Source organism: Hydra vulgaris, chromosome 09 (assembly GCF_038396675.1).
Source record: "Hydra vulgaris chromosome 09, alternate assembly HydraT2T_AEP".
Taxonomy (NCBI): Eukaryota; Metazoa; Cnidaria; class Hydrozoa; order Anthoathecata; family Hydridae; genus Hydra; species Hydra vulgaris.
This window is the reverse complement of record NC_088928.1, coordinates 18,547,782-18,570,054: the sequence shown is the minus strand read 5'-3', so window position 1 is coordinate 18,570,054 and position 22,273 is coordinate 18,547,782. Positions and strand designations below refer to the sequence as shown.

The 22,273-nt window shown below is 27.3% G+C and overlaps 2 protein-coding genes across 3 annotated transcripts in view; one reads left to right on the top strand and one right to left on the bottom strand.

The window, feature by feature from the left end:
• The first annotated feature begins 2,013 nt into the window (after positions 1–2,013).
• The window catches only part of LOC136084618 (uncharacterized), a 68,045-nt gene continuing 47,785 nt past the window's right edge, over positions 2,014–22,273 (top strand). The window contains exon 1 of the mRNA XM_065804939.1: positions 2,014–5,504. Coding sequence (XP_065661011.1) covers positions 2,077–5,504 — 3,428 coding nt within the window. The 5' untranslated portion in view covers positions 2,014–2,076. The remainder of the gene's footprint in view (positions 5,505–22,273) is intronic.
• On the bottom strand, positions 14,053–20,097 carry LOC136084617 (uncharacterized). 2 transcript variants are annotated; one of them, XM_065804938.1, is made up of 8 exons: positions 16,108–20,097; positions 15,554–15,651; positions 15,320–15,450; positions 15,115–15,248; positions 14,829–14,898; positions 14,615–14,705; positions 14,375–14,527; positions 14,053–14,238 (listed from the first exon to the last, which is right to left on the bottom strand). In XM_065804938.1, exon 1 carries the CDS (start codon positions 18,607–18,609, stop codon positions 17,362–17,364), a length of 1,248 nt encoding a protein of 415 aa, XP_065661010.1. In that variant the 5' UTR covers positions 18,610–20,097; the 3' UTR covers positions 14,053–14,238; positions 14,375–14,527; positions 14,615–14,705; positions 14,829–14,898; positions 15,115–15,248; positions 15,320–15,450; positions 15,554–15,651; positions 16,108–17,361. The 2 variants fall into 2 exon arrangements, with proteins under 2 accessions (XP_065661010.1, XP_065661009.1); XM_065804937.1 differs by lacking the exon at positions 14,615–14,705.

The window sequence follows — 22,273 nt, the reverse complement described above, 5'->3', positions numbered from 1 at the left end:
CAACATGAATACTTTTTAATAACATGATCACTTTTTGGCAACATTTTTTAGCAACATTTTTTAGCAACATGAACACTTTTTAGCAACATTGAACTAGCCAAAATTTTCGAAATGGTTTAGATTAAACAAACTATCATTAAATATTGATAAAACTAAATGGATTCTTCTTCATCCTTATGGTAAAAAGCACCAGCTGCATAGCAACTTACCCTTTCTTTTTATCGATAACATAATTATTAAAAGAGTTCTAGTGACAAGATTTTTAAGTGTATATATTGATGAAAATCTTAATTGGAAAAGCTGCATTGCTAACTTGTGCAATAAAATTTCAAAAAGTATATGCATTTTATACAAAATAAGAAACGTTTTAGATAAACATACCTTAATTCAGTTATATTATTCACTAATTCATTGCCATATTAATTATGCAAACATTGCTTGGGGTAGCACTTATAAAAGTAAACTTAAACCTCTCTATTGGCAACAGAAACATGTAGCACGCCTTATAAATTTCAAGAACCGTTTTGCTCACGCCAAGCCTCTTTTATATTTTATGAAAGCACTCAATATATATGAGTTAAATGTTTTTAATATTCTTTGTTTTATGTATAAATGCAAGACCCACCTATGACCCATTTCTTTTCGTAACTTGTATATACAAAGAGATAGAAATAAATATATTTTAAGGAACGATAATTTAATTCAACAAGCATTTTCTCAAACTAAAATTTTTTATTTCATTTCGCGGACCATTTTTATGGAATAGTATAGTTCTAAATACTTCTAAAGATTTTTCTCAAGAATGTAATTTTGATTCTTTTAAACAAAATCTTAAAAAACTCATTTTTTCAACTGAAAATATACTAATCTACTTTTAAATTTTAAAATTTTTTGAAAATTCCTTATCTATATTAGTATATGTATATATTTAATGTATATTCTTTTTTATTTAACTTTTTGTTTGTTTTTTTATCCACAAGCAATTAGCGGTTTCTCTGTGACAAGACCTGATTATTGAGTATCAAGACCTTTAGTATCCGCGTTCTTTATATTTATTTTTATTGTTTATTTCTTAACAATATATTGACTTGTTAACTTTTATTATTGTAATAAAGTTTTGTTTATTTAAATAGTAATAAATATTGTAAAAAAGAACAAAAAAAATATATATACATAAGCGATCATGAATACATCAATGCTTAATATGTCATTCTATTTTCTATTAGATAATTTTCTGAGTACAAGGACAACTAAGATTTCAGTTATAAAAAAATGGGTAAAAAGTGATTGCTTTTTACTTAACACCGTGAGTATTTAAAAATGTTGAAATTTTTAGGTTAACGTTTTATAAATGATAATGATGTAAAAAATGATTTCTTATTTTAATATAAGAGATTACAAGCTGATTTCTTAAAGGAATTTAAATATTGACTATTAGACTTTTCAGTCAAGTGCAGGATAATGTCCAAAGTTTATTTTGGAATAACTTTCTGTCCAGTTGTATTATACAATAATATTAACAGTTTACTGATGCAAACGTCGACTTAAATTATTTTTAAACATGAAAAAAACGCTAATATGTATCAAAATTTTATTCATGTTTAAATATAAATTAACATCAAGTACTAAATAATAATACAAATTTTATTAAAACCGAAATATTGCATGCAAAAAATGCTTATGCTGTTTAATTTAAAAACTAAAATTAAAACCAATGCAACAAAATGATTTTGTTATGAAAACTCAAAGGAATTTTTTTGCAACAATAAGGACTAAAACCGATTATGAAAATCTAAACAAATGGTTTAAAGTTTGATTAAGGTAACAAACAAAAGTAGGCTACCTTATTCAAGGCAATGATAAAAATAAATTAATAAAAAAGTTCGTAAACTATTTTAAAGTAATTAATGAAAGGTTATTCTCAAAAATATTGTTTTTTTAAACTCCCATTTGGCATATGATGCAAAATATTTACAGACTGCTTACACACTTCAATGGACATGATTTTAACAGTTTTTTTTTTTTAAATACTTACTCTAAATCTTCACTAAAGCAAGCAAACGACGTTTCAAAGAAATGTTTATTTTCGCAGCAATATTTTGTAACTTGGTAATACTTTTATCGCTTGTTTCAAGTGAAAATGAAGTTTCTAAAGTTTTTAGCCAAACTAAAATATTAAATGCATGCAAAAACATTTGCCGCTGTAAAACGGATGCCTTTATTAAAAATGATGAAGATCGCCATATTACTTGGTCAAAAATATATATTCATTGTACAACATTCAACAATCTTCATAAAATATTTTTAGACCGAAAACAAATGATTTATAATGAAGATTCAAATGAATATGATGAACCTGTTGAATATAATGAAGCATTGCCACCAGAAATACAAGATATTTCTGACAACATTTATAATGGGTATAAGAGCAGTAAAAATGAGAAAAAAACTTTTGAAATTATTGAAGTAGAAATTGACGAGGTGAGCAAAGCTTCTTTTGAAACAAAAATGAATCAATACGACGAGTATTATTACTTAAAATACATAACAAAGCTTACATTTAGAGGAACAAGCTGTTTAAATAGAATCAGCGGTGAAAAATTTCTGCAATATTTACCAAATTTATACATGCTGTCAATTAAATCGTCTGCTGAAACACTCGACATAGAGCTAGTTGATTTATCAAATTTACTTGATTTTCGTATTGAAGTCGGTAATGCTGTAAATCTGTACTGTGCTTTCGAAAATGAAATGTGCTTGTCAAATCCTAAAGGGTTAAGCAACTTTGAAATTTATTTTAATAATATTCAAGATTTTACAAAAACTGGTTTGAATATTTATGGAAAAATGGAATTGCCTAAAAAGATTGAAGATTTTCTACTTTCGTACGATAAATCTTCAGAAAGAGTTACACCATGTTCGACCTTGCAAACTAATACAGAAATTAAACTTGAAAAAAAAAAAAAACTATTTGAAAATATTGAGTTTCAAAAATTTCATTTTATAATGCCATACGAAAAAGAATACAGAAATGAGTTTAAAAATGTTTTGCTTCAAGCGAAAGATACTATTGCAGACATAAATGTTCTTAATGAAATACACATTGAAGGTGAAAGAACAATTGTTGAAAGTTTATTAATAAAAGTTTACGAACTTGGTTTGCAAAACAAGCTAGTTTTACAACTTAACAACTTTGATTCAAATTTTGATATACCAATTTTATATGCTCCACAAACAAGTTTTGATGAATCACAATTTGAAAAATGTAATTACGGAGAGAAAATACTAAAAAACTCAGACATGAATGTTTACGTCGATAACGTTGAAAATATTGCCGTTATACGCGGTTTTCATTTAAAACTGTCTCAACTCTTTGATCTAAAAGAACATTTTCAAAATAGCAAAGATATACGAGTTTATACATACAACATTGATATTGATACTGAACCGTATGAAAGTTTTTATAACATTTTTAAAGAAAAACTGTATAAAGACGGAGGCATTAAATTTATAGTTTACTACGTAAACATTGGTTCAACAAAACAAGAAAAAATTAATGGGTTTTATCCTGGTGATGATACTCCTTTTCGAGGAAGTTTTCATTACAGAAAATACTTTCAGTTGCAATTTATCAGCATGAAAAACTTTGATGAACCAGACCCTATCTTCACAAGAGCAATTACAACGTGTTTAATTATGAACGTTGGAGTGTATCATAAAAGAGCACCAAATAGTTTGCTTCTTGACAACAAGATGCTATCTACATGGTATAACATTATTAAAAATTCACTTAAATATAACGATACTTTGTACAATTCGTTAGAAATATCACGAAGTCAATCTGCTTTTAAATATTTGCAAAGTTATATTACGATGAGCGATAACATGAACGCCCAAATGACTCGCGTACCTTTACTTTCCATTCAAATATTAAGTCAAAATATTCAAATTTTAGCGCAAGCTGGCCGAGATATCAGAGATAAGTCAAAACATTTAAACACTCTTAAGACACTGAATAGTCAATCTCAGCAAACACTTCAAGCAATTGGAGATTCCAAAATCTCGATTCTAAAGGCATCTATGAAGAAATCAATATCTCTTGGGGAAATCGAAAAGAGAAAGCAAAAGGATATTGAAAAGCAGTGGAATCAAACTCAACAACTAATAGACTATTTAACAAAAGAGTTTGAAACATTTAAAACCGAGGTTGAAACAGAATCAGTCACCTTTAAAAACGGTGTCATTCTTGCCACTTCGTTGGCGGTAGCTGAAGCAGCAGCAGAGGCTGTTAACTGCATAATTGGTATCTTTTCGGGTGGTTTCAACCCTGCAAAAGCTTTAAATGCTGCACGAAAGATATTCACTAAATTAGGAAGTATTATTCCAAAAGTTATAAAAGTTATGAGAGCAATTAAAAGCCTGATTGATAAGCGAAAACTTTTAGGAACGACTTTCAAAAAAGTAAAAGAAGCATGGAAAAATATGGGGCCAAAACTGACGTCATTTTTTCAAAGTCAAAAAAATGTTTTACTGGAGTGGTGGAATAAAAAAAAAAATGACAAAGATCTGGTAAATAAATATTCAGATAAAATTACAGAATTTTTTAAAAAAGAAGGTACTGCTGAAAGCACAAAGGAAATTGTTGAAAATACAATAAGTCTTACAAAAGCGATTAGAACTGTTAAAATAGGTTATGATCCTGGCCAACCTCTAACTGGCATACACGATGGGTTCAATTATAGTAGATTTACAACAATTAAAGAGGCAGTAGAAAAATTTAAGCATCCTGGTGTCAACGAAACAATAAATCTTGGGCAAAATTTAAGCAGTGTTGACGTTTTCAAATGGACAATAGCTAAAGAACATGTTACTGGGATGATGGATACAACACTTTCAGACGATGTTCCAGAAGCTACAAACTATAGAACAGCTCTTTTGAAATTGATTACTACTGGAGAAACTAGAACACAAGCTGCTTTAGATCAAGCTGTACTTGAAACCAGTTTTTCTGCATCTTGTTTTGCATGGGAGTTGTACACTGAGGAAGGTATTTCCATCGGTAATGAAATTGAAAAAACAAAAGAAAATCTAAAAGGTGACAAACCTAGCGGTGAAACTCTATCGAATGAAATTAAAAAATTGAATTCATCGTTACATTTAGATATAGAATGGGAACAGTTGGCGATTAAACTTGAACTTGTTCATTTAAATGAAGAATACTGTAATGCTTACTATTATTTTCACCTAGAAAAGTGTGAAGACGATCTACGTATTAATCCATCAGACGATCTTGAAAAGATTCTTTCCATTCAAAATATACTTCTTTATCAGTCAAATTCAAAGCTTCAAAACTTGTTCCCTCCTCCACAAACATTCACAGATCTTAGCATCACTATTGAGCAGCCAAAATATTGTAAATGTTTTGAAATATTTAAGACTAAAAAAGATTCTGCAGAAATAAATGTGATCACAATCACAAATGACGACATCAATTATAGAAAAAGGTGATGTTAAATTTTTAATTATTTATTATGCAGTCAAAAAAATGTGTATATATGGAGTAAGTGTATATATTTGAGGAAGCAAGTGTGAGTAAGAGTAAGTGTGTATATAAAGACTAAATGAGTATATAAGGAGAGTAATCAAAGTTTTTGATAAATATAAAATGGTAATATTGAACCCTATGGCTTATAATCTAAAAGTTTAGCGCTCTTTTGTGTAGAGCAGAGGCATACATTTACTTAAAAATGTTGTTTTAGACTTTTTTGAGGTAAGCCACACCTAATTTGAAATTGAAATGCTTGAATAAATCTGTTTTAATCTTATAAATACAAACGCTATATATTTTATACCAGCTTTATACTATAACGTGTCTGATTGTCTACATTTTTTTAAGATGATGATTGACATTTTTCACCAACTTTTGGCTTCTTGATATTTCTGTCCAACACTTTCGGACTTCTTTTTCTAAAGCTTCCTTCACACTTACTCTCTGTGTTAAAATGTTTTTCTTTTTACTGTGTTATAAGATTTTGTTCACTTGTTTAATAAAATACTTTCTTGCAACTTACACGAGGTTACGGTAGGGCTTGCAACATTGTTCTACCAGTGGTGGGTTTTAGGGAGGAAAAGGCGATGAGGGTAGTACCCCTTGGGACTTTTTTTAAGAAATATTCAATTGTAAACTGATTATTATTCAGAATTGGACTTTATACTGACGAATTGGTTTTTTGAAATCCATAAGAAACAGTGACCAAACGTGTTTCGAAAAGTTTTTTGAACGTTTTTGAAGGGACTCACGTAAAGTTTTTTTTGTTTTTATTATGTCCAAATGAAATGCTTTACAGTTTTTAAAAGATAATTAAGTAAATAACTTATGTTATACAGAAAAAAAATCTTCTACAAATGTAAGTTTAGGTGTAACAGCCAAAATCCGAATAGAGACTTGTATTTTTTTTTTTTTTTTAGTTTAGAATATATTTTGCTGTTTAATTAAATAAGTTACATAAGATTATCACGTAATAAAATATATAAACAAATAAGACAATTTAAAAAAACAGACCGGGACTCAAAGAAGATATGGGTGATACAATACCACCACAATCTTTTCATAGAGCCCCTTGAAAAAATAAAATGTCGTCAAAATGTTCAAATAAACTGCAGATAAAAGTAAGATGTAAAAACTTCAAATTTAAATACTCAAGGATTTAAAATATATACACCATTGCATAAATAACTACAAAAGATATGTACAATTAATTTTTCAAAGAATAAAAAAGTAAAACTATTTTAATAAAACTTAACGGAGTTCTTGTAATTCCTCCGAATTAAAAATGTGTTTTTTTGCTAGCAACTTAAATGAGTTTAATGATTTTACCATATTATCTTTTTGAGCTTCTTTTTTTTTTAAATAGTTCCATATTTTTGGTCCGCGAAATGCTATTGAACACTCTGTAAACTTGTTTAGTTTCTTAGGCAATTTAAAGAAATTTGATTGGTTTGTTCTAAGGAAATACATTTCATTTATATTTTTTTTAAACTTACAATTAAAATTTACTGGAGTTAGGTCGTTTGTAAACTTATACATAAAAATTAGGTGTTGTTAAATATTTATTTCATAAATATTCATCATTTTCATGTCAAGCATATAGTTATATAGTTCTACACGCATGTTTTTGAACACTAAGTATTTTTTGAAGTTTAGTAGTTTGCGTGCTGCCCCATGTAACATTGGCATAACTGATAAAACAATGAATTAAAGAGAAGTAAATTAATTTAAGACATATAATATATAATGAGAAATTTACATTGAAATAATTTATATTGAAATAAAAAAAATCCCCTGTGGAGTACCCCAAGGATCAATACTAGGCCCTCTCTTATTCTTAGTTTATATAAACGACTTAAGTAATGCATCAGTGAAATTAAACCCAGTTATGTTTGCTGATGATACAAATCTCTTTCTTTCCAACTATAGTATCAAGCAACTTTATGCTGACATGAACTTTGAATTAAATAAGATAAATGATTGGTTTCAAGCAAATAAACTCTCATTAAACGTTAAAAAAACAAAGTATACATTATTTTATAAAAAGTCGCAAGAAGTAAACCTTCCCCTCAAACTACCCAATCTTTTTTTAAAGAAATAAAACAGGAAGACTCTTTAAAGTTCTTAGGGATACTTGTGGACAAGCATTTATCTTGGCTTCCCCATATTATATATTTACAATCAAAAGTTAGTAAAGCCATCGGCATGATGTACAGAGTTCGTCCTTATGGTAATATTATATGTCTTAAATTAATTTACTTCTCTTTAATTCATTGTTTTATCAGTTATCCCAATATTACATGGGGCAGCACGCAAACTACTAAACTTAAAAAAATACTTAGTGTTCAAAAACATGCGTTTAGAATTATATACGGAAAAAAAAGAAGGGAGCACACGAAACCCTTAATGCTTGACATGAAAATGATGATTATTTATGAAATAAATATTTATCAACACCTAATTTTTATGTATAAGTTTACAAATGACCTAACTCCAGTAAATTTTAATTGTAAGTTTAAAAAAAATATAAATGAAATGTATTTCCTTAGAACAAACCAATCAAATTTCTTTAAATTGCCTAAGAAACTAAACAAGTATACTGAGTGCTCAACGCCGTTAATGCAAGTTCTCAAACTTTTTTGTCTTGTTTGTTCTCGGTGGTAACAAACATATTTTTTTTCCGGTCTGCAACTTTTGTTTATAAACAATTTATGTTAAGTTTTAAAAGATATGTTAAGTTTAAATAATATCTATAAATAATGTTTAAAACTCAACATATCTTTTGCGATGGAGTAAAAAAATATGTATACATATTTTCTACAAAAAAAATTAAAAATATATTTTATTCACTTAAATATACCATGGTAATTTAAAGACCGGAATTTTAGTTAAATAGTTTATGGCATTATAAAATAGGGGTGGTTTACATCACAGTAATGTTTAAATTTTGAGCTTAGACTTTTAAATAAATCTTAAAAGGTTTAACTAATAAAGTCTAACTAGTCGTATGTCAATTTGTGTGTTCTTCACACTCATATTAATAAAAACTTTCATATAAAATGGAAAAAGCAGATTTTAAACTTGAAATAACTAATTTTTTTCGACCTTTAATATGTTTGCAGACATATGACTGGTTAGAAATTAAAAATATAACTCAAAACTTGTTTGAAAAAGTTGTTTTCTCAATTTAATGTTTTATCTTCATTAAGAGCAGCACCATTTTATACCAAAATATGGTTCATTAACTATAAAGGAAAATTTTATATCTAAACTTAAGTAATTAAAAAAAAATTAACTTTGTTTGATTTTAGGCAAACTAAAGCGCTAGGATAAAAAAAAAAATAAAAAAAAAAAATTATTCGGGTTAAAAAAAATCCAGTAAAACACAACCTTGTTATAAAAACGCAAATTTCGTGTATTTTCCAGTACATGCATTAACGGCGTTGAGTGTTCAATAGCATTTCGCGGACCAAAAATATGGAACTATTTAAAAAAAAAAGAAGCTCAAAAAGATAATATGGTAAAATCATTAAACTCATTTAAGTTGCTAGCAAAAAAAAAAACACATTTTTAATTCGGAGGAATTACAAGAACTCCGTTAAGTTTTATCAAAATAGTTTTACTTTTTTATTCTTTGAAAAATTAATTGTACATATCTTTTGTAGTTATTTATGCAATGGTGAATATATTTTAAATCCTTGAGTATTTAAATTTGAAGTTTTTACATCTTACTTTTATCTGCAGTTTATTTGAACATTTTGACGACATTTTATTTTTTCAAGGGGCTCTATGAAAAGATTGTGGTGGTATTGTATCACCCATATCTTCTTTGAGTCCCGGTCTGTTTTTTTAAATTGTCTTATTTGTTTATATATTTTATTACGTGATAATCTTATGTAACTTATTTTATTTAACAGCAAAATATATTCTCTGAAATATTTATATTTATGAGAAATAACTTTTTAAATATTTAAATATTTCGTATTTATTTATATTGTAAGCATATAAAAAAACGTTATAGAATAAATGTTATGCTATTCTATTGAGAGCACTCTTCAAATGATAACAAACTGTTGTATGCGACACAAATGTTTCTAACAAGAAAAATACCATGGAAACCCTCTATGCATTTTACTAACACGTATAAAAACACATGTATAAAAGCTTTTATATTTATACTCAGGGCGAATACAAAACTTTCCGTTGTGTTTACTTACAATTTTTTAAACATTTCATTGTTTAATAAAATTAGAGAAAAATTTTTTTATAAAATAGTAGTAGTATTACTAGTACTTTTAAAAATTAGTAAAGTGTGAGTATGACAAGTTTAGTAGGGTGTGAATATGACAAGAGTGTGACCCTTGCAAAAAGTCAAGTCATTCTCATTCGAAATGTATCAAAAGTTGTTGTAAATTTTTACCTGTCCTTGGTATCAATTTCATTCATATCGGTTTCCAATGCTTTTTGTGTTGCGTTAGATATCGCTCAAGCCATACTCAAAGCAAAACACAAAAGTGTTTAACACTAATGGCGTCAAACGTCTTCCTTTTGTTTTACTACTTAAAGTATCAAAATTCACTTGTGATACTTTAAGTAGTAAATGTTATCCACATTTGGATAAGAGCAAAGTTTTCTTTATCAAAGGAAGCAGTTAGTAGAATTTTCTTATTATCAATTACAAGTTAAACTAATATCTGTTCATTTTGTAGCCATTGTTTGTTATTTTTTTTAAAACAAATTTTAGAGTTTTTGCATATATATATACCTTTGTCAAAGATGCTTTATGAAATTAGACAGGTTATAGCATCCAAAATATTAGGATTTGCAAAGTTCAAGTTTTCTTGTATTATGTATAAATAAATATCAATATTCTTTATGTTTTAACTGTATAAATATGAATTACATTTACAAAACTTTATAAATAAGTATTTTAAGATATATTAATATTATAACAAGTTTGTAACACTAATCTAGTCTTGCTGAAATCCAGTTATTACACAGCCATTTAGAATAAAATACGCAATATAATGTTTTCGCGACATAAAATCGAATACATCATTTAACTTGTAAAAATCATTATCAGAGACCAGGCGGACATTCGCTGGTTATAAACCAAATTTATAGTGATAATATACAAATGGAACAATGTATTTCAATTCTCATATTACTGGACCGCTTGGGACCGCAAAAGTATGCGACTATATAAGTGAAAATTTACTGAAACAAGTACTTTAAATACGCTGTCATGTTAAATCATTTTATTTGACATAACTTACGTACAAAATAGTGTTTTAATAGCTCATTTGAAAGATAATACTTGATTTTATTGAACTATGCAATAAAAAGAGAGGTTTTAAAATTAACATACATTTTATACTTATTAGTAACACAAAAAAAAAAAAAAAAAAACCTTTTTATTCTGCGGCTTATTCTATACGGTATGGTAATTATACAAAATTATATACATTTTATAAAAGCTGAATGTTTAAGCTATAAAATGATATATTACAATTTGATTTTTGAAAATTTATTTTTCTTACTTTTATCAATGTGCATACTTGAGAACATTAAAATAAAGTTTAATGTTCTTTAAAAGAATTACTAGCATATTCTAATTTCCAGTCCCTGAAACATAAATGAGTACACAAAAGAATTTAGAATTTTACGTTTTTGTTTTGTCAGGTGTCTTTTTTTTTTTTCAAGCTTTTTGACGATGTTAAAAGTAAATATAACAATTATGTAAAGATGTTCAAACTGTTGAACTTATCTATAAATATTTGATGCAATTTTTAACTTATTCTAATAAATATAAGAAAAATTACTTTTGAATTTTCATAGAGAAAAGAATAAAGAGGATATTTTAACTATTTAGGCATCATATTATAATCATTTTTGTCAGGAAGGAGGGAGGGGGCTTATTAAGGTACTCCCAGAAGTACTTGCAGCTTTATTACAGAGCACCACGGGAGAGCATTTAACTAGAAAGTTCACACCTCCTTTCTTACTAATTTTGCTCACTGGTTCTGAGCTAGCTTTAAACCATAGACCTCTTGGTTCTAAGCCAGAACTTTAACCACTGCACCACGGCTGCACATGGCAACTTGGCATGTAGATTGATCGAAAAGCTCTTCTTTTTTTTTAATCTCATTATTGATTAAAAAATTGTATAATATTTTAATATCGAATTTAATGCTCCTGCTGCTGCCGTTACTCATTCGTGTTTGTTTGCGCAGAACTCACAGCAGCCAATACACCAAAGCAAAAAAAAGTCGCAGCATTATATGTATTAGAAAATGTGAAAAAAAGTGTATGCAAATACCAAACTTTAAAATATATATCAAGTTTTAAAGTTTTACTTTTAACCTAAAGTTTCTTTGCGGCAACATCTCCTTAATTGTGATTAATAGCATTTCTTTGCCGTTCTGTAAAGTTTTTTAAGTAGTATTAAAATCTTCAAACAATACGCCTTAGTGGCCAAAGTGGTTAACTCGCAGCGTTCTGAACTGAAATGCCGTGGTTTCAAACCTTGCGATTCCACTTATTTTTTTTAACTTATTTCGATATTTTAAAATACAAAATAAAACACTTTTGAAGTTCTATAGATATTTTTACTTTTATAAAGAATTGCGGCAAAATCTCATTAATTTTGATTTTTAGCATTTATATGCCGTTTTATAAATTTCGTCTTTTGTTTATTAAATAGTGTTAAAAATTGGCAGAATAGTGTGCCTGAGCTTCCGAAGCACAATGCGAGGATTTAAATCCTGTCGCTTGCACAATAATTTTTTTTTTTTCAATTTTTTTAATTTTTTAAAATAAAATAATAAAACATTTTTAAAGTTTTATTGATATTATATACATAACATGTGTAAATATATTATATACAATAACAAACAAAAAGGAGAGAATTTGTAAAAAAGCTTTTTCAATAAACATCAAGAGAGCGGTAGAAGTTTTTTGCCTATTTGTCACGATAAAGAAATTAAAGTGCTTAGGTAAAAGTATGCGCGTTCAACACATGATTTTTTTCTTATAGGAAAAAATCTTTTTTTTTTTTAATCTTTTACTTTTATTCCGTGATTAAAAGAAAAAAAAAATCAATAAATTTGTTTACAGTTTGATAAAGAGGTGCTACACCAGGTCCTCCATGCTGACAAAAAAAATACACAGAAGCTTCAGAAAAAGCAGCAATTGTGTCTCTAAAAATTGCTTTTAGAAAATAACTCTGTTTGAAAATATATTGCATAAATAAATCGCTATTGAAAAAAAAAAGGCGGAAACATTTATGTAGGAAATAAAATTAAATTATTTAACATTCCTAAAGCATATTTAAATGGAATAAATAAAACATATTATTTTAATAACACTTTTATTCTTTTCATATTTTGAAAAATTGAGTTAATGAGTACTTGTGTTTTACCTTAATTAAATAAAGCATTATTATTATTTTATATTGAGTACTTGTGTTTTACCTTAATTAAATAAAGCTTTATTACATGTTCTTCAATACTTTTTACATATAATTATACATAAATAATGTCTATGAAGCAAAATTGATAAGAAGTGTAAATAACACTTAAGATTTTAAATCATAAGCATAAATAAACATATTAAGGTTTGAAAAATAGAAAAATATATATACAGTCATGCCCGTTAAAAAATGAGGCGTTGATTTGATGTTGATTCAATGTTTCTCGTCAACATTGATTCCATATTGATTTTTTGTCCAAAATGTTAGCCACTTATCAACGTTGATTTGGTGTTTACAAAAAACGTTGATCGAATGTTGCTTTTCAACATTTAATAAACAATCATTTTTTCCTGGTGATTCAACACTGATTTTTATAAAAGCCGACGGTATTTTGATATCGCTTTTTGATGCATATATCAAAAAAATATATATCAACAGTTTACGAAATATATATATATATATATATATATATATATTTAAACAACTTTAAAATGTATTCTACAAAATAGAGAGCTCAATGTTCTTAAAAGAACTGAGCAATTATAAATTAGTAGAAAATCACTTAAGAAAATTTTTTTTCATTTAACACTGTATTTCATCGATAAAAAGACTCATCAGAAATGCACTCATCAATAAAAAACTCAGTATTTCTGATGAGTCTTTTTATTTATGAAACACAGTGTTAAATGAAAAAAAACTTTGTTAAGTGATTTTCTACTGATTTATAATTTATATATATATATATATATATATATATATATATATATATATATATATATATATATATATATATATATATATATATATATATATATATATATATATATATATATATATATATATATATATATCTATATATATATTATGTATGTATATATATATAAAATATTTGTATATAAAATTTATACATATTGCTCAAATCTTAATTTGTTTTGTAAAAAACAGGCTGTAAATAAAGGATTTAGCAAAAAAGTTATTGATAGAACAATTCAAAGCTAACTCAAAAGAATAATGAAAGAAAGTAGGCACTACATTAAGAAAGTTTTTTTATTGAATTTAACACAAAATTTACATTTTCAAACAATTTATTTAGCGTTTGCAGCATTGTTCATTTTCAAAACTTTTCGATTGAGTCGTGTTCTTGATTGACTTAAAAATTTCGAAATGCCTGAATCACATTCGCAAATTTTTGCATCATGATACTGTCGTGTAATCGCATCTAAATCAAAAATTTAAATCAAATTTGAAAAAAATCAAACTGCAGAAATTATAGCAAATAGTTACATAAATGACTGACTAGGATAAACAAAACTGTGAAATAAAAAATCTAAAAAAATGCATAAAACCATTCTTACCCACTATCATATGATACAGGGTGTATGTTTTAAAATTTATCTTCAATGAACCACCCGAGACATTAAAACAGGCCCCAGCGTCCTCGCTCATCAACAACTTTCCGAAAGCAAAAGCCGATTTATATTACCTCCACAACGACTAAGAGAACTTATCTATTATTAAAAAAATAAAAATTACTTAAGGGTCAGAACACATATTATGTTTATTCTATATGAATGAAATTATTTTAATTTCAATACATGGAATTTTAAAATTGACTCTTGAATCACTTTTCTCTTTTAACTATTTTTGCCATCTCAACGCAACTCAACGCAAATCTTTTTTGAAAATCTTTTAAAAAAAATGTAGTAAAATAAACAATATTATTATTATTTATGTAAAATATTTTGTAAAAAATTAACCATGAAAAATTACCTAAATGGAAAAAATAAATAAAACTTTTATTTAATTTACCCTGGCAAGACAAATGTTTTTCTTTGCTATCCTCTTTATCCAAAACACAATTTTTAGAGCCATTTTCTACCTAGGTATAGATAAATTATACATACAAAAATTAAATAAAACTTTTAAACATTATATAGTGATTTTTATTTAAACTTGTCAACAAACATATATTTATAAAATATTTGCCAACAAAATTATATTCTATAACATATAGTTCTGATTTCTATTAATTTTTTTACTGCACACGCACACAGATTTTAATTAGAACAAAAGCAACATTAGGACTTTTTTTTACCAATATATTTGAAGACAACATCATTTTCCCTTGAGATAGATTAGTTTCTTTCGAGAAGTCATTGTTATTTTCAGCAACTGAAAAGCTTGCTATTTCACTGTGTAAATGGGGAGTTGATATTGATTTAAAAACATCTATAATTCAATTAAAAAAAAAGCATTTTATTTTAACAAACCATTATTTTACTTTTACAAAAATAGTTAACCTGCTATATTTGGAATCACGTTAGATGTTCTTTAGCTATTTGAACTATCAAAATAGTATCTTCCATATAGTTCTTCATCACCAATCACAATATCTTAATCACTTTCACAAAATGTCATTGCTGTCTTTCTCCTTTAATATAAACTTTACTTTATAAACAAAAAAAGTGCATGATTTGTGTAATTCTTTATTGCAAAATTTTTATTTGTTAAAAACTAATTTTAGTAAAATTTACTTTTGATTTGTCCCTTTTTTCTCTTCGATGTCAGTTTCAATATTTGAAGTATCTGCTGCTTTCTCTAAGTGTGACTGAGCTTCTTCATAAACACAAATCTATGTACATAAAATCATTTATCAATATCTAATGAAGATGTAATTGAAATTTTTGCGGCAAAAGCAGGTCCTATGAGAATGGAGTGCAATTGGTGCACCGCATAAAAATTAATGAATTTTAATGAAAAACCCATGAAAATTAATGAATTTTTTAATTTTTAAAAACACTAAAAGTTAAAAAAAAACAACTAAAAACATAGTTAAAAAAACTTTTTTTAATCGTTGGAAATCATCTTTAAACATTCTAAAGACATTCAGAACATATAATTTAAACAAATGCCCGTTGGAATATTGGATTTAAAATAAGTATATTAAATGAGACTATAGTCATATTGTAAAGCAGGCCTAAAATAAATTTGCACCAGCACATGATTATCCTCTTCAGTGCCCTGGTCAAAACATACAGTTCAATATCTAATTCAATTATTTTACATTTTTTTATAGTAATATGCAAACCTGTAGTGTATAAAATCCTAGCAAGGTATATCTTCCAATCAGAGGTTGATGCCTGCAAGGTTTTGACAGCTTTACGAATCGCAGCGGAACTTTTAAATGGCAGCCAGAAGCATTTCCCATCATTTTTCATCCAACTTTTAGCAATCACTTCCACTTTTTTAATTTTTTCATTTAAAGTTCAACAATGGTAAATGAAATTTCAATATTCTGGTGCAATTTAATTCTAAACAATCTTATATAAGTTACAAAATAAAATTAAAAATACATTAGAGATTAAAAACAATGAACTTTGTAAAACACTTTTTAGATTTATTAATGTAAAACACCAGTGTAAATATTTTATTATTTCTATAAGCATACCAGATATTTGTTTCACACAAAAAATTTATAAATTAAAATGCATTAAACTCACTTTAAATTTGTTCAATGAACTACATATTTGACAAATTTACAACAAATTTTACAAAATGACACATGCACAGACATTCTTTAAAAATTGATGGTCTGCAAGTATAATCAAAGTTTGTGTTTTTAATTCAAGAAATCAGTGATCATAAGCAATATCACAATGTCTAAGCACAAAAAAAGCATAACCACCTTTTTAAACAGGTATCATCAAGCCTTTCTTCAAAAGTTCTTTTTTTTTCGGAAAAATTGTTTTTAGGTTGGCTAATGAATTTACATAACAAACGTCTAAATAAGATGTTTCAAAACAATCAGGAAACAACTTTCGAACTGAATGAGGATTTAGAGCCTTGCATTTTACAAGATCTACCAAAACCTCTTCTACTAAAATAAACCCTTTGTCTTGAATAAAATAAAATCTGTCTCATAGATTTGATGTGATCTTTTTATTTACCACTTGGGCAGAAATTTCTTTACCATTCCTTTCTCTAAGAAAAATATCCAACTTTTTTCTCTCATCTAATTGATTCACTATTTGGGCAACAGTCTGATGTGATTTTTGCACCATTTTTTTAATTCAGCCCAAAAAGTTTTCAAAAGGAAAAGCTGATAGATGATCAAGACTCTCTCCAAAGTTAACACAATCATCAGCTAAATGAATCATGCTATGAACATTGTATGTTACCAAGATCTCCCCATACAAAATGTGTACTTCTCTGACAAACTATATAAGCAGCTGTTTAGCAAATGCCACTAACAATTCATTTTTGGCCATTTTATTAGAAAGCAGTATGTGCATAGCAATTGAAAGAGAAATAAATAAGTCATAGTTTTATTTATTTTTCCTTTTTAAAACAACTGGTCCAGCATAAAACAGAATAATCGAAACTCTGTTGCTTTCCACTTCTCAAGTTCATTTAAAGAGCGTGGTCTATGTTGAAAATTGGATGGTGTATAACTTCGTAAATTTATGAGTTCATTTGAAATACTGTCTTTAACAGATTGACTTATTCTAATACATCGGGGACCTTTACACCAGTTTATTAGAAGTTTTTTAACTACTCGAAGACATATAAGGTGCATATAGTCTAATGGGAATTCAGTTACCATTGGGAAAGTTAACTGAACAAGTGGAGAAAGACTCTCAAGCTGGTGACCTTCTTTATAAAAATTATTTTTAAAAGCCATGTCAGTACAAAGTAAAGTAGTCGTTTCCAATAATCTTACGCCATGTTTTTGTGTGCCAACTGCCATACATCTTTCACAGCTATGATAGCCACTATGCCCTATAATGCATTTAACAAATGCTCTTGCAGACACATCACAAACAAAAGCTTTAATAGTCACCAGCAGCTGTTTATACCCATTAGTTTGCAATTTTTTCATTTCAAGAATAAAATCTTCAAAGCACTCATCCAAATTGTTTGGTTTTCCCTGACCATGCCAAATTGCAACAGCATAGGATCCTTTTCTGTTAATTGTAACTAGTATAGGCCAAATGGAAGTCTTTTTACTATTGCACATAGGTGCACCATCAATACTTACAATTAGATCAAGCTTTTCCTTATTTCCAACTGTTGATATGTAATAATCAATTGCACTTTTAACTGCAAGATATATATAATCGCCTCCACTGACATATAAAACATTAACTTTTTGAAGAGATTTTTGTAATGTCTGCCAGCATTTTGGTATAGATGGAGTAAATTTATTTAAGTGAAATAAAAGTGCATTTAAAGCATCATCTTTTATACAGTATTTTAATAACCACTCATATAAAAAATCTTTTGTTGAAGTTAGAGTATCAATACTACTGTATAAACTATTTTTAAATGCAATGTCATCAACATCACAATAATTAGATTCAACTTTACTTAAACAAAATTTATTTTCTGGCGAAGTGATTGAAAACATCAATATATCTCTGTGCACATCTTCAGAAACTTCAAAAATCTTTTGAATGTCTAAATCTAGATGAACGCAATTTCCTCTACCAACAATATTGCACTCTTCAAGAAGATATTTTATTCTTTTTTCAGTATTTCGTTTTTCTTTCATAAATTCTCTCATATATAGGCCTCTGTCATATTTAGGCATTATTATCTTTATTTTATTACATCACAAAAGAAAAAAAAATAAAGGCATTATTACTCTTATACAGAAAAAATCAATTTAAATTGCATTTTGTACTATATGATTTAAGTTTGCAGTCAGAATTTATCAGGCAAATACTTGCAGCCATTAATAATCTGCTATGATAATAGTAATGTTATTATAATAAGCATTAATAAGCCAAATTGCTGCTAAGTTGTGACTTTTTCATGTTAAATTGTTAAAATATTTATATTAAGATGTTCTATTATCCTCAAATAGTTAAAAAACCACCCTAATTTCATTAGGATAATCTTTATTCAAGAACTGAAAAAATAATTACTTAATAAAATATATGTTTTTCAATAAGTTTATACTCATTTTATACCGTATAATACAATTAAAATTTGAACAAACGTTTTATAACCACCAAAAATAACAAAAAAAATCCCAGCAGAAAATGCTCAGCAAATTACTGTTAGTAAACGGCTCAATAAATTTGTTTTTTGTCAACAGTAAATCAACGAACGCTCAGTGTTTGTAAATAAACGTTGATTTGCTGTTGATAACATTGCTGTTGCTACAACATCCATTTATGGTTGATCGCCGTTGATCGCTAATATCAACGCAAAATCAACGTTGATCAACATCAAATCAACGCTTCATTTTTTAGAGGGTGAAAAATCAGTTATTTATCATTAAAAACATTATTCTTACTATTTTTGAGTTTATCAATATTTTTAACTTGGGATTGTGGCAACCCGGTGGGAAATAAACTCAGAGCCGACGACACGCGCGTTCGGGGATAAGTCATCCCCCCCCCCCTTACTTTTTTTTTGAAGAACAATATTTTAAATGAAGAAGACTTTTTTTAAAAATTGACAACTGTGAACCCCCCCCCCCATCCTACTTCGAAACCCGTGTAGTTGGCCATGCGACTAGCTAACGAATAGCTAGCTAGTCACTACGTATGGGTAAAAGTTGCATTCAGGACGTATAAAATACGTAGCAATACGTTTTTTAGACGTTATAAACACGCCTTTAGTTATCTAGCTATCTTTTTCCCACCAAGCGACCAGGAAGTCAAAATTTAACTGTTTCAAAGTAAAAACATAAGCAAAGTTTATAATACAACCATATCAAGTTGTTGATTTTACGGACTGCTGTGGACCATTGATTTGAAATTGAAAGTCAGAAACGTAATGCAACCTTTAGTTTTTGAGTTTTTGTGTAAAATATATAGGTATGTTTAAAAACGCCAAAAGGCGTACTTCGGAACGTAAGGGTTAAATGTTAACTCAAAACAAACATTTTACAGACTTTAATTTTCTACCACTTACTGAAAATTATAGAAATAACACGACCATATGGTCGTGTTATTTCAATAAACGGTTTGGTAAGTTTGTATAAGTTGTAGTATAAGTATAAGTTTATATTAGTAAGTATAATAAGTTAGTAGCTTAATATAGCTACTTAAGATAAGGTATAGAAATGGTCGGTGTTAAATAGACTTACCATGATTCGTATTATACGGGTCATGGTGAGTTTATTATTCCACATATTTTTAAGTCTAATTCCAAATGCTTTTAAAATTTTTTAAACCGATTGTAATAGAATCGCTTTTTTTTAAAAGAGCCTAAGTATTATTCCAGTATTTTTTCAAAATGAGGTTGATATGGTTTTTAATTGTTTGAAAATAGACTCAATGGTTTGTGTTAGCGGGAAGTTTCTAACTGTATCTAAAACGGTATAATAAACTAGCAAACGTCTACAGTTTCTGTTAAAGAAGCGTATGTCAATTAAGTTTTTTATTATTTTTGAACTGTTTGTGTTTTGTGATTAATCAAGACATTTATAGCGGGTGTTTTAAATAATATTTAGAATACCCGCCTCACGTATTTATATTGGAACTGCTGACAAATAGTGGTATGCGAAACGATTACTGACCCGTTCAAAATTTTTTAAAGTAAATCATGTTATAAATTATTTTTTCATTCATAGCTTTAAAAGGTAGATAATATGTATAGTGTTACTTATGCAAACTAAAAGTAAAGTAAGTAAGGAATATGCATAAAAACGGTTGGTGTAGATTAGACTTACCAAGACCCGTATTTACAGACCTGGATAGCTTGTAACAATAATTGGTTATATAAATGTATAATTGATTATATAAATGTATAACTGATTATATAAATGTATAATTGATTATATAAATGTTTAATTGATTATATAAATGTATAATTGATTGTATAAATGTATAATCAACTATATAATTTTATATTACTATGTAATATTATTTTAATATAGTTGCATAATTGTATATTAGTATTATGTATATATGAAAGTGCATTAATAAAATTTTTTTTTTTTTTGCTTCTTTGTTCAAGTTTTACAATTACATTATTATAAATATAAACTGAATCGTTTACAATATAAAAAATAAAATATTGTACATATATTAAGAACTTTTTTTGGTACAAGTACTAAATTAAGCACAAATGATAAATATAAAAAAGTAACGCTGCAAATAGAACGCGGGAAACTTGCAGAAGGTTATGTGGTCTTGCATCAAAAAACCGCTCTTTGTTGCGATATTTTTGTATACTTAATTTAACGAAAAATTTCAGTTTGGCAAAGTCTCATTGTGCTTAAGAGTCACATATAAAAAGCTATTAGATAATCAAAAACAGAAAAGAGCTTTATTTCATACTCATAAGTATATTGTTACTTTTGTTGTTATACTAAATAAATTGTAAGACATGTACAAAATATAAATAAAATTTCACATTTACCTTGCTTTGATGTGTAAAAAAAATGAACTCAAAAAACAAAAAACAAGCAGTTGTATACAAAGGCCTGGGTAACAAATCAATCCGCCGTTATTGCACCAACGGAACTTCCGTTAAAGTTACAGATTAGATATTTAACGGTTTAAAGTCTATTTAATCCGTTAAAGATCATCTATTGCAAACTATGGGGTTATTCATAAATGATGTAAGTAAATTTAGGAAGAAGAAGAAGGGGGGTGGAAGTGCTAGAAAGTTTGACACTAATTTACGATAATGAGGACAAAATGATGTTAACTTAAATTTTTCTTTTTAGTTTTAATGAGCAAATTTTAACGGTATTTACATCTACTTAATGCTAGAGAAATAATGTTTTGTTTGTGGCGAAATTAATATTAAATGCGGGAAATTTGATATTATATTTTATTACATTATTTATAATATAATATCATAAATTAGTATAATAAGTTTCCCAGAGACAATAAATAAAAACTACTAACGTAAAAAAAAAATTACTATCGTTTTACTAATATATTACCATATGACTGCGAATCAAATTATGTTAGAAATATTAACTCTTTGTATATAAAATTCACAATCGTTATTCGCTCCCTAGCGGATTATAAAATGTGGTTCGAAGTAAACTCATAAAAGTAAACTCATAAATTTGTCTTTTTTTGAAATTAAACTGTCGTTATTTCAAATACGAAACTCTAATTGCGCTCTAGTTGATTGTAAAACGTGATGCAATGCAAACACATAAAGTCTATTGAAAATTCGAAACGCTAATTTCTCACTAGCGGGTTGAAGAAACTCTTTTAAAAAGCTTGCGCTAACAATGAGCAAAATCATTATTCTGATTGTGATGTAAACAATACTAGTAA

What these genes read in the sequence shown, in the direction of transcription:
- LOC136084617 (XM_065804938.1), bottom strand. Translation starts at nt 18,609, where the DNA reads ATGCCTAAATATGACAGAGGCCTATATATGAGAGAATTTATGAAAGAA.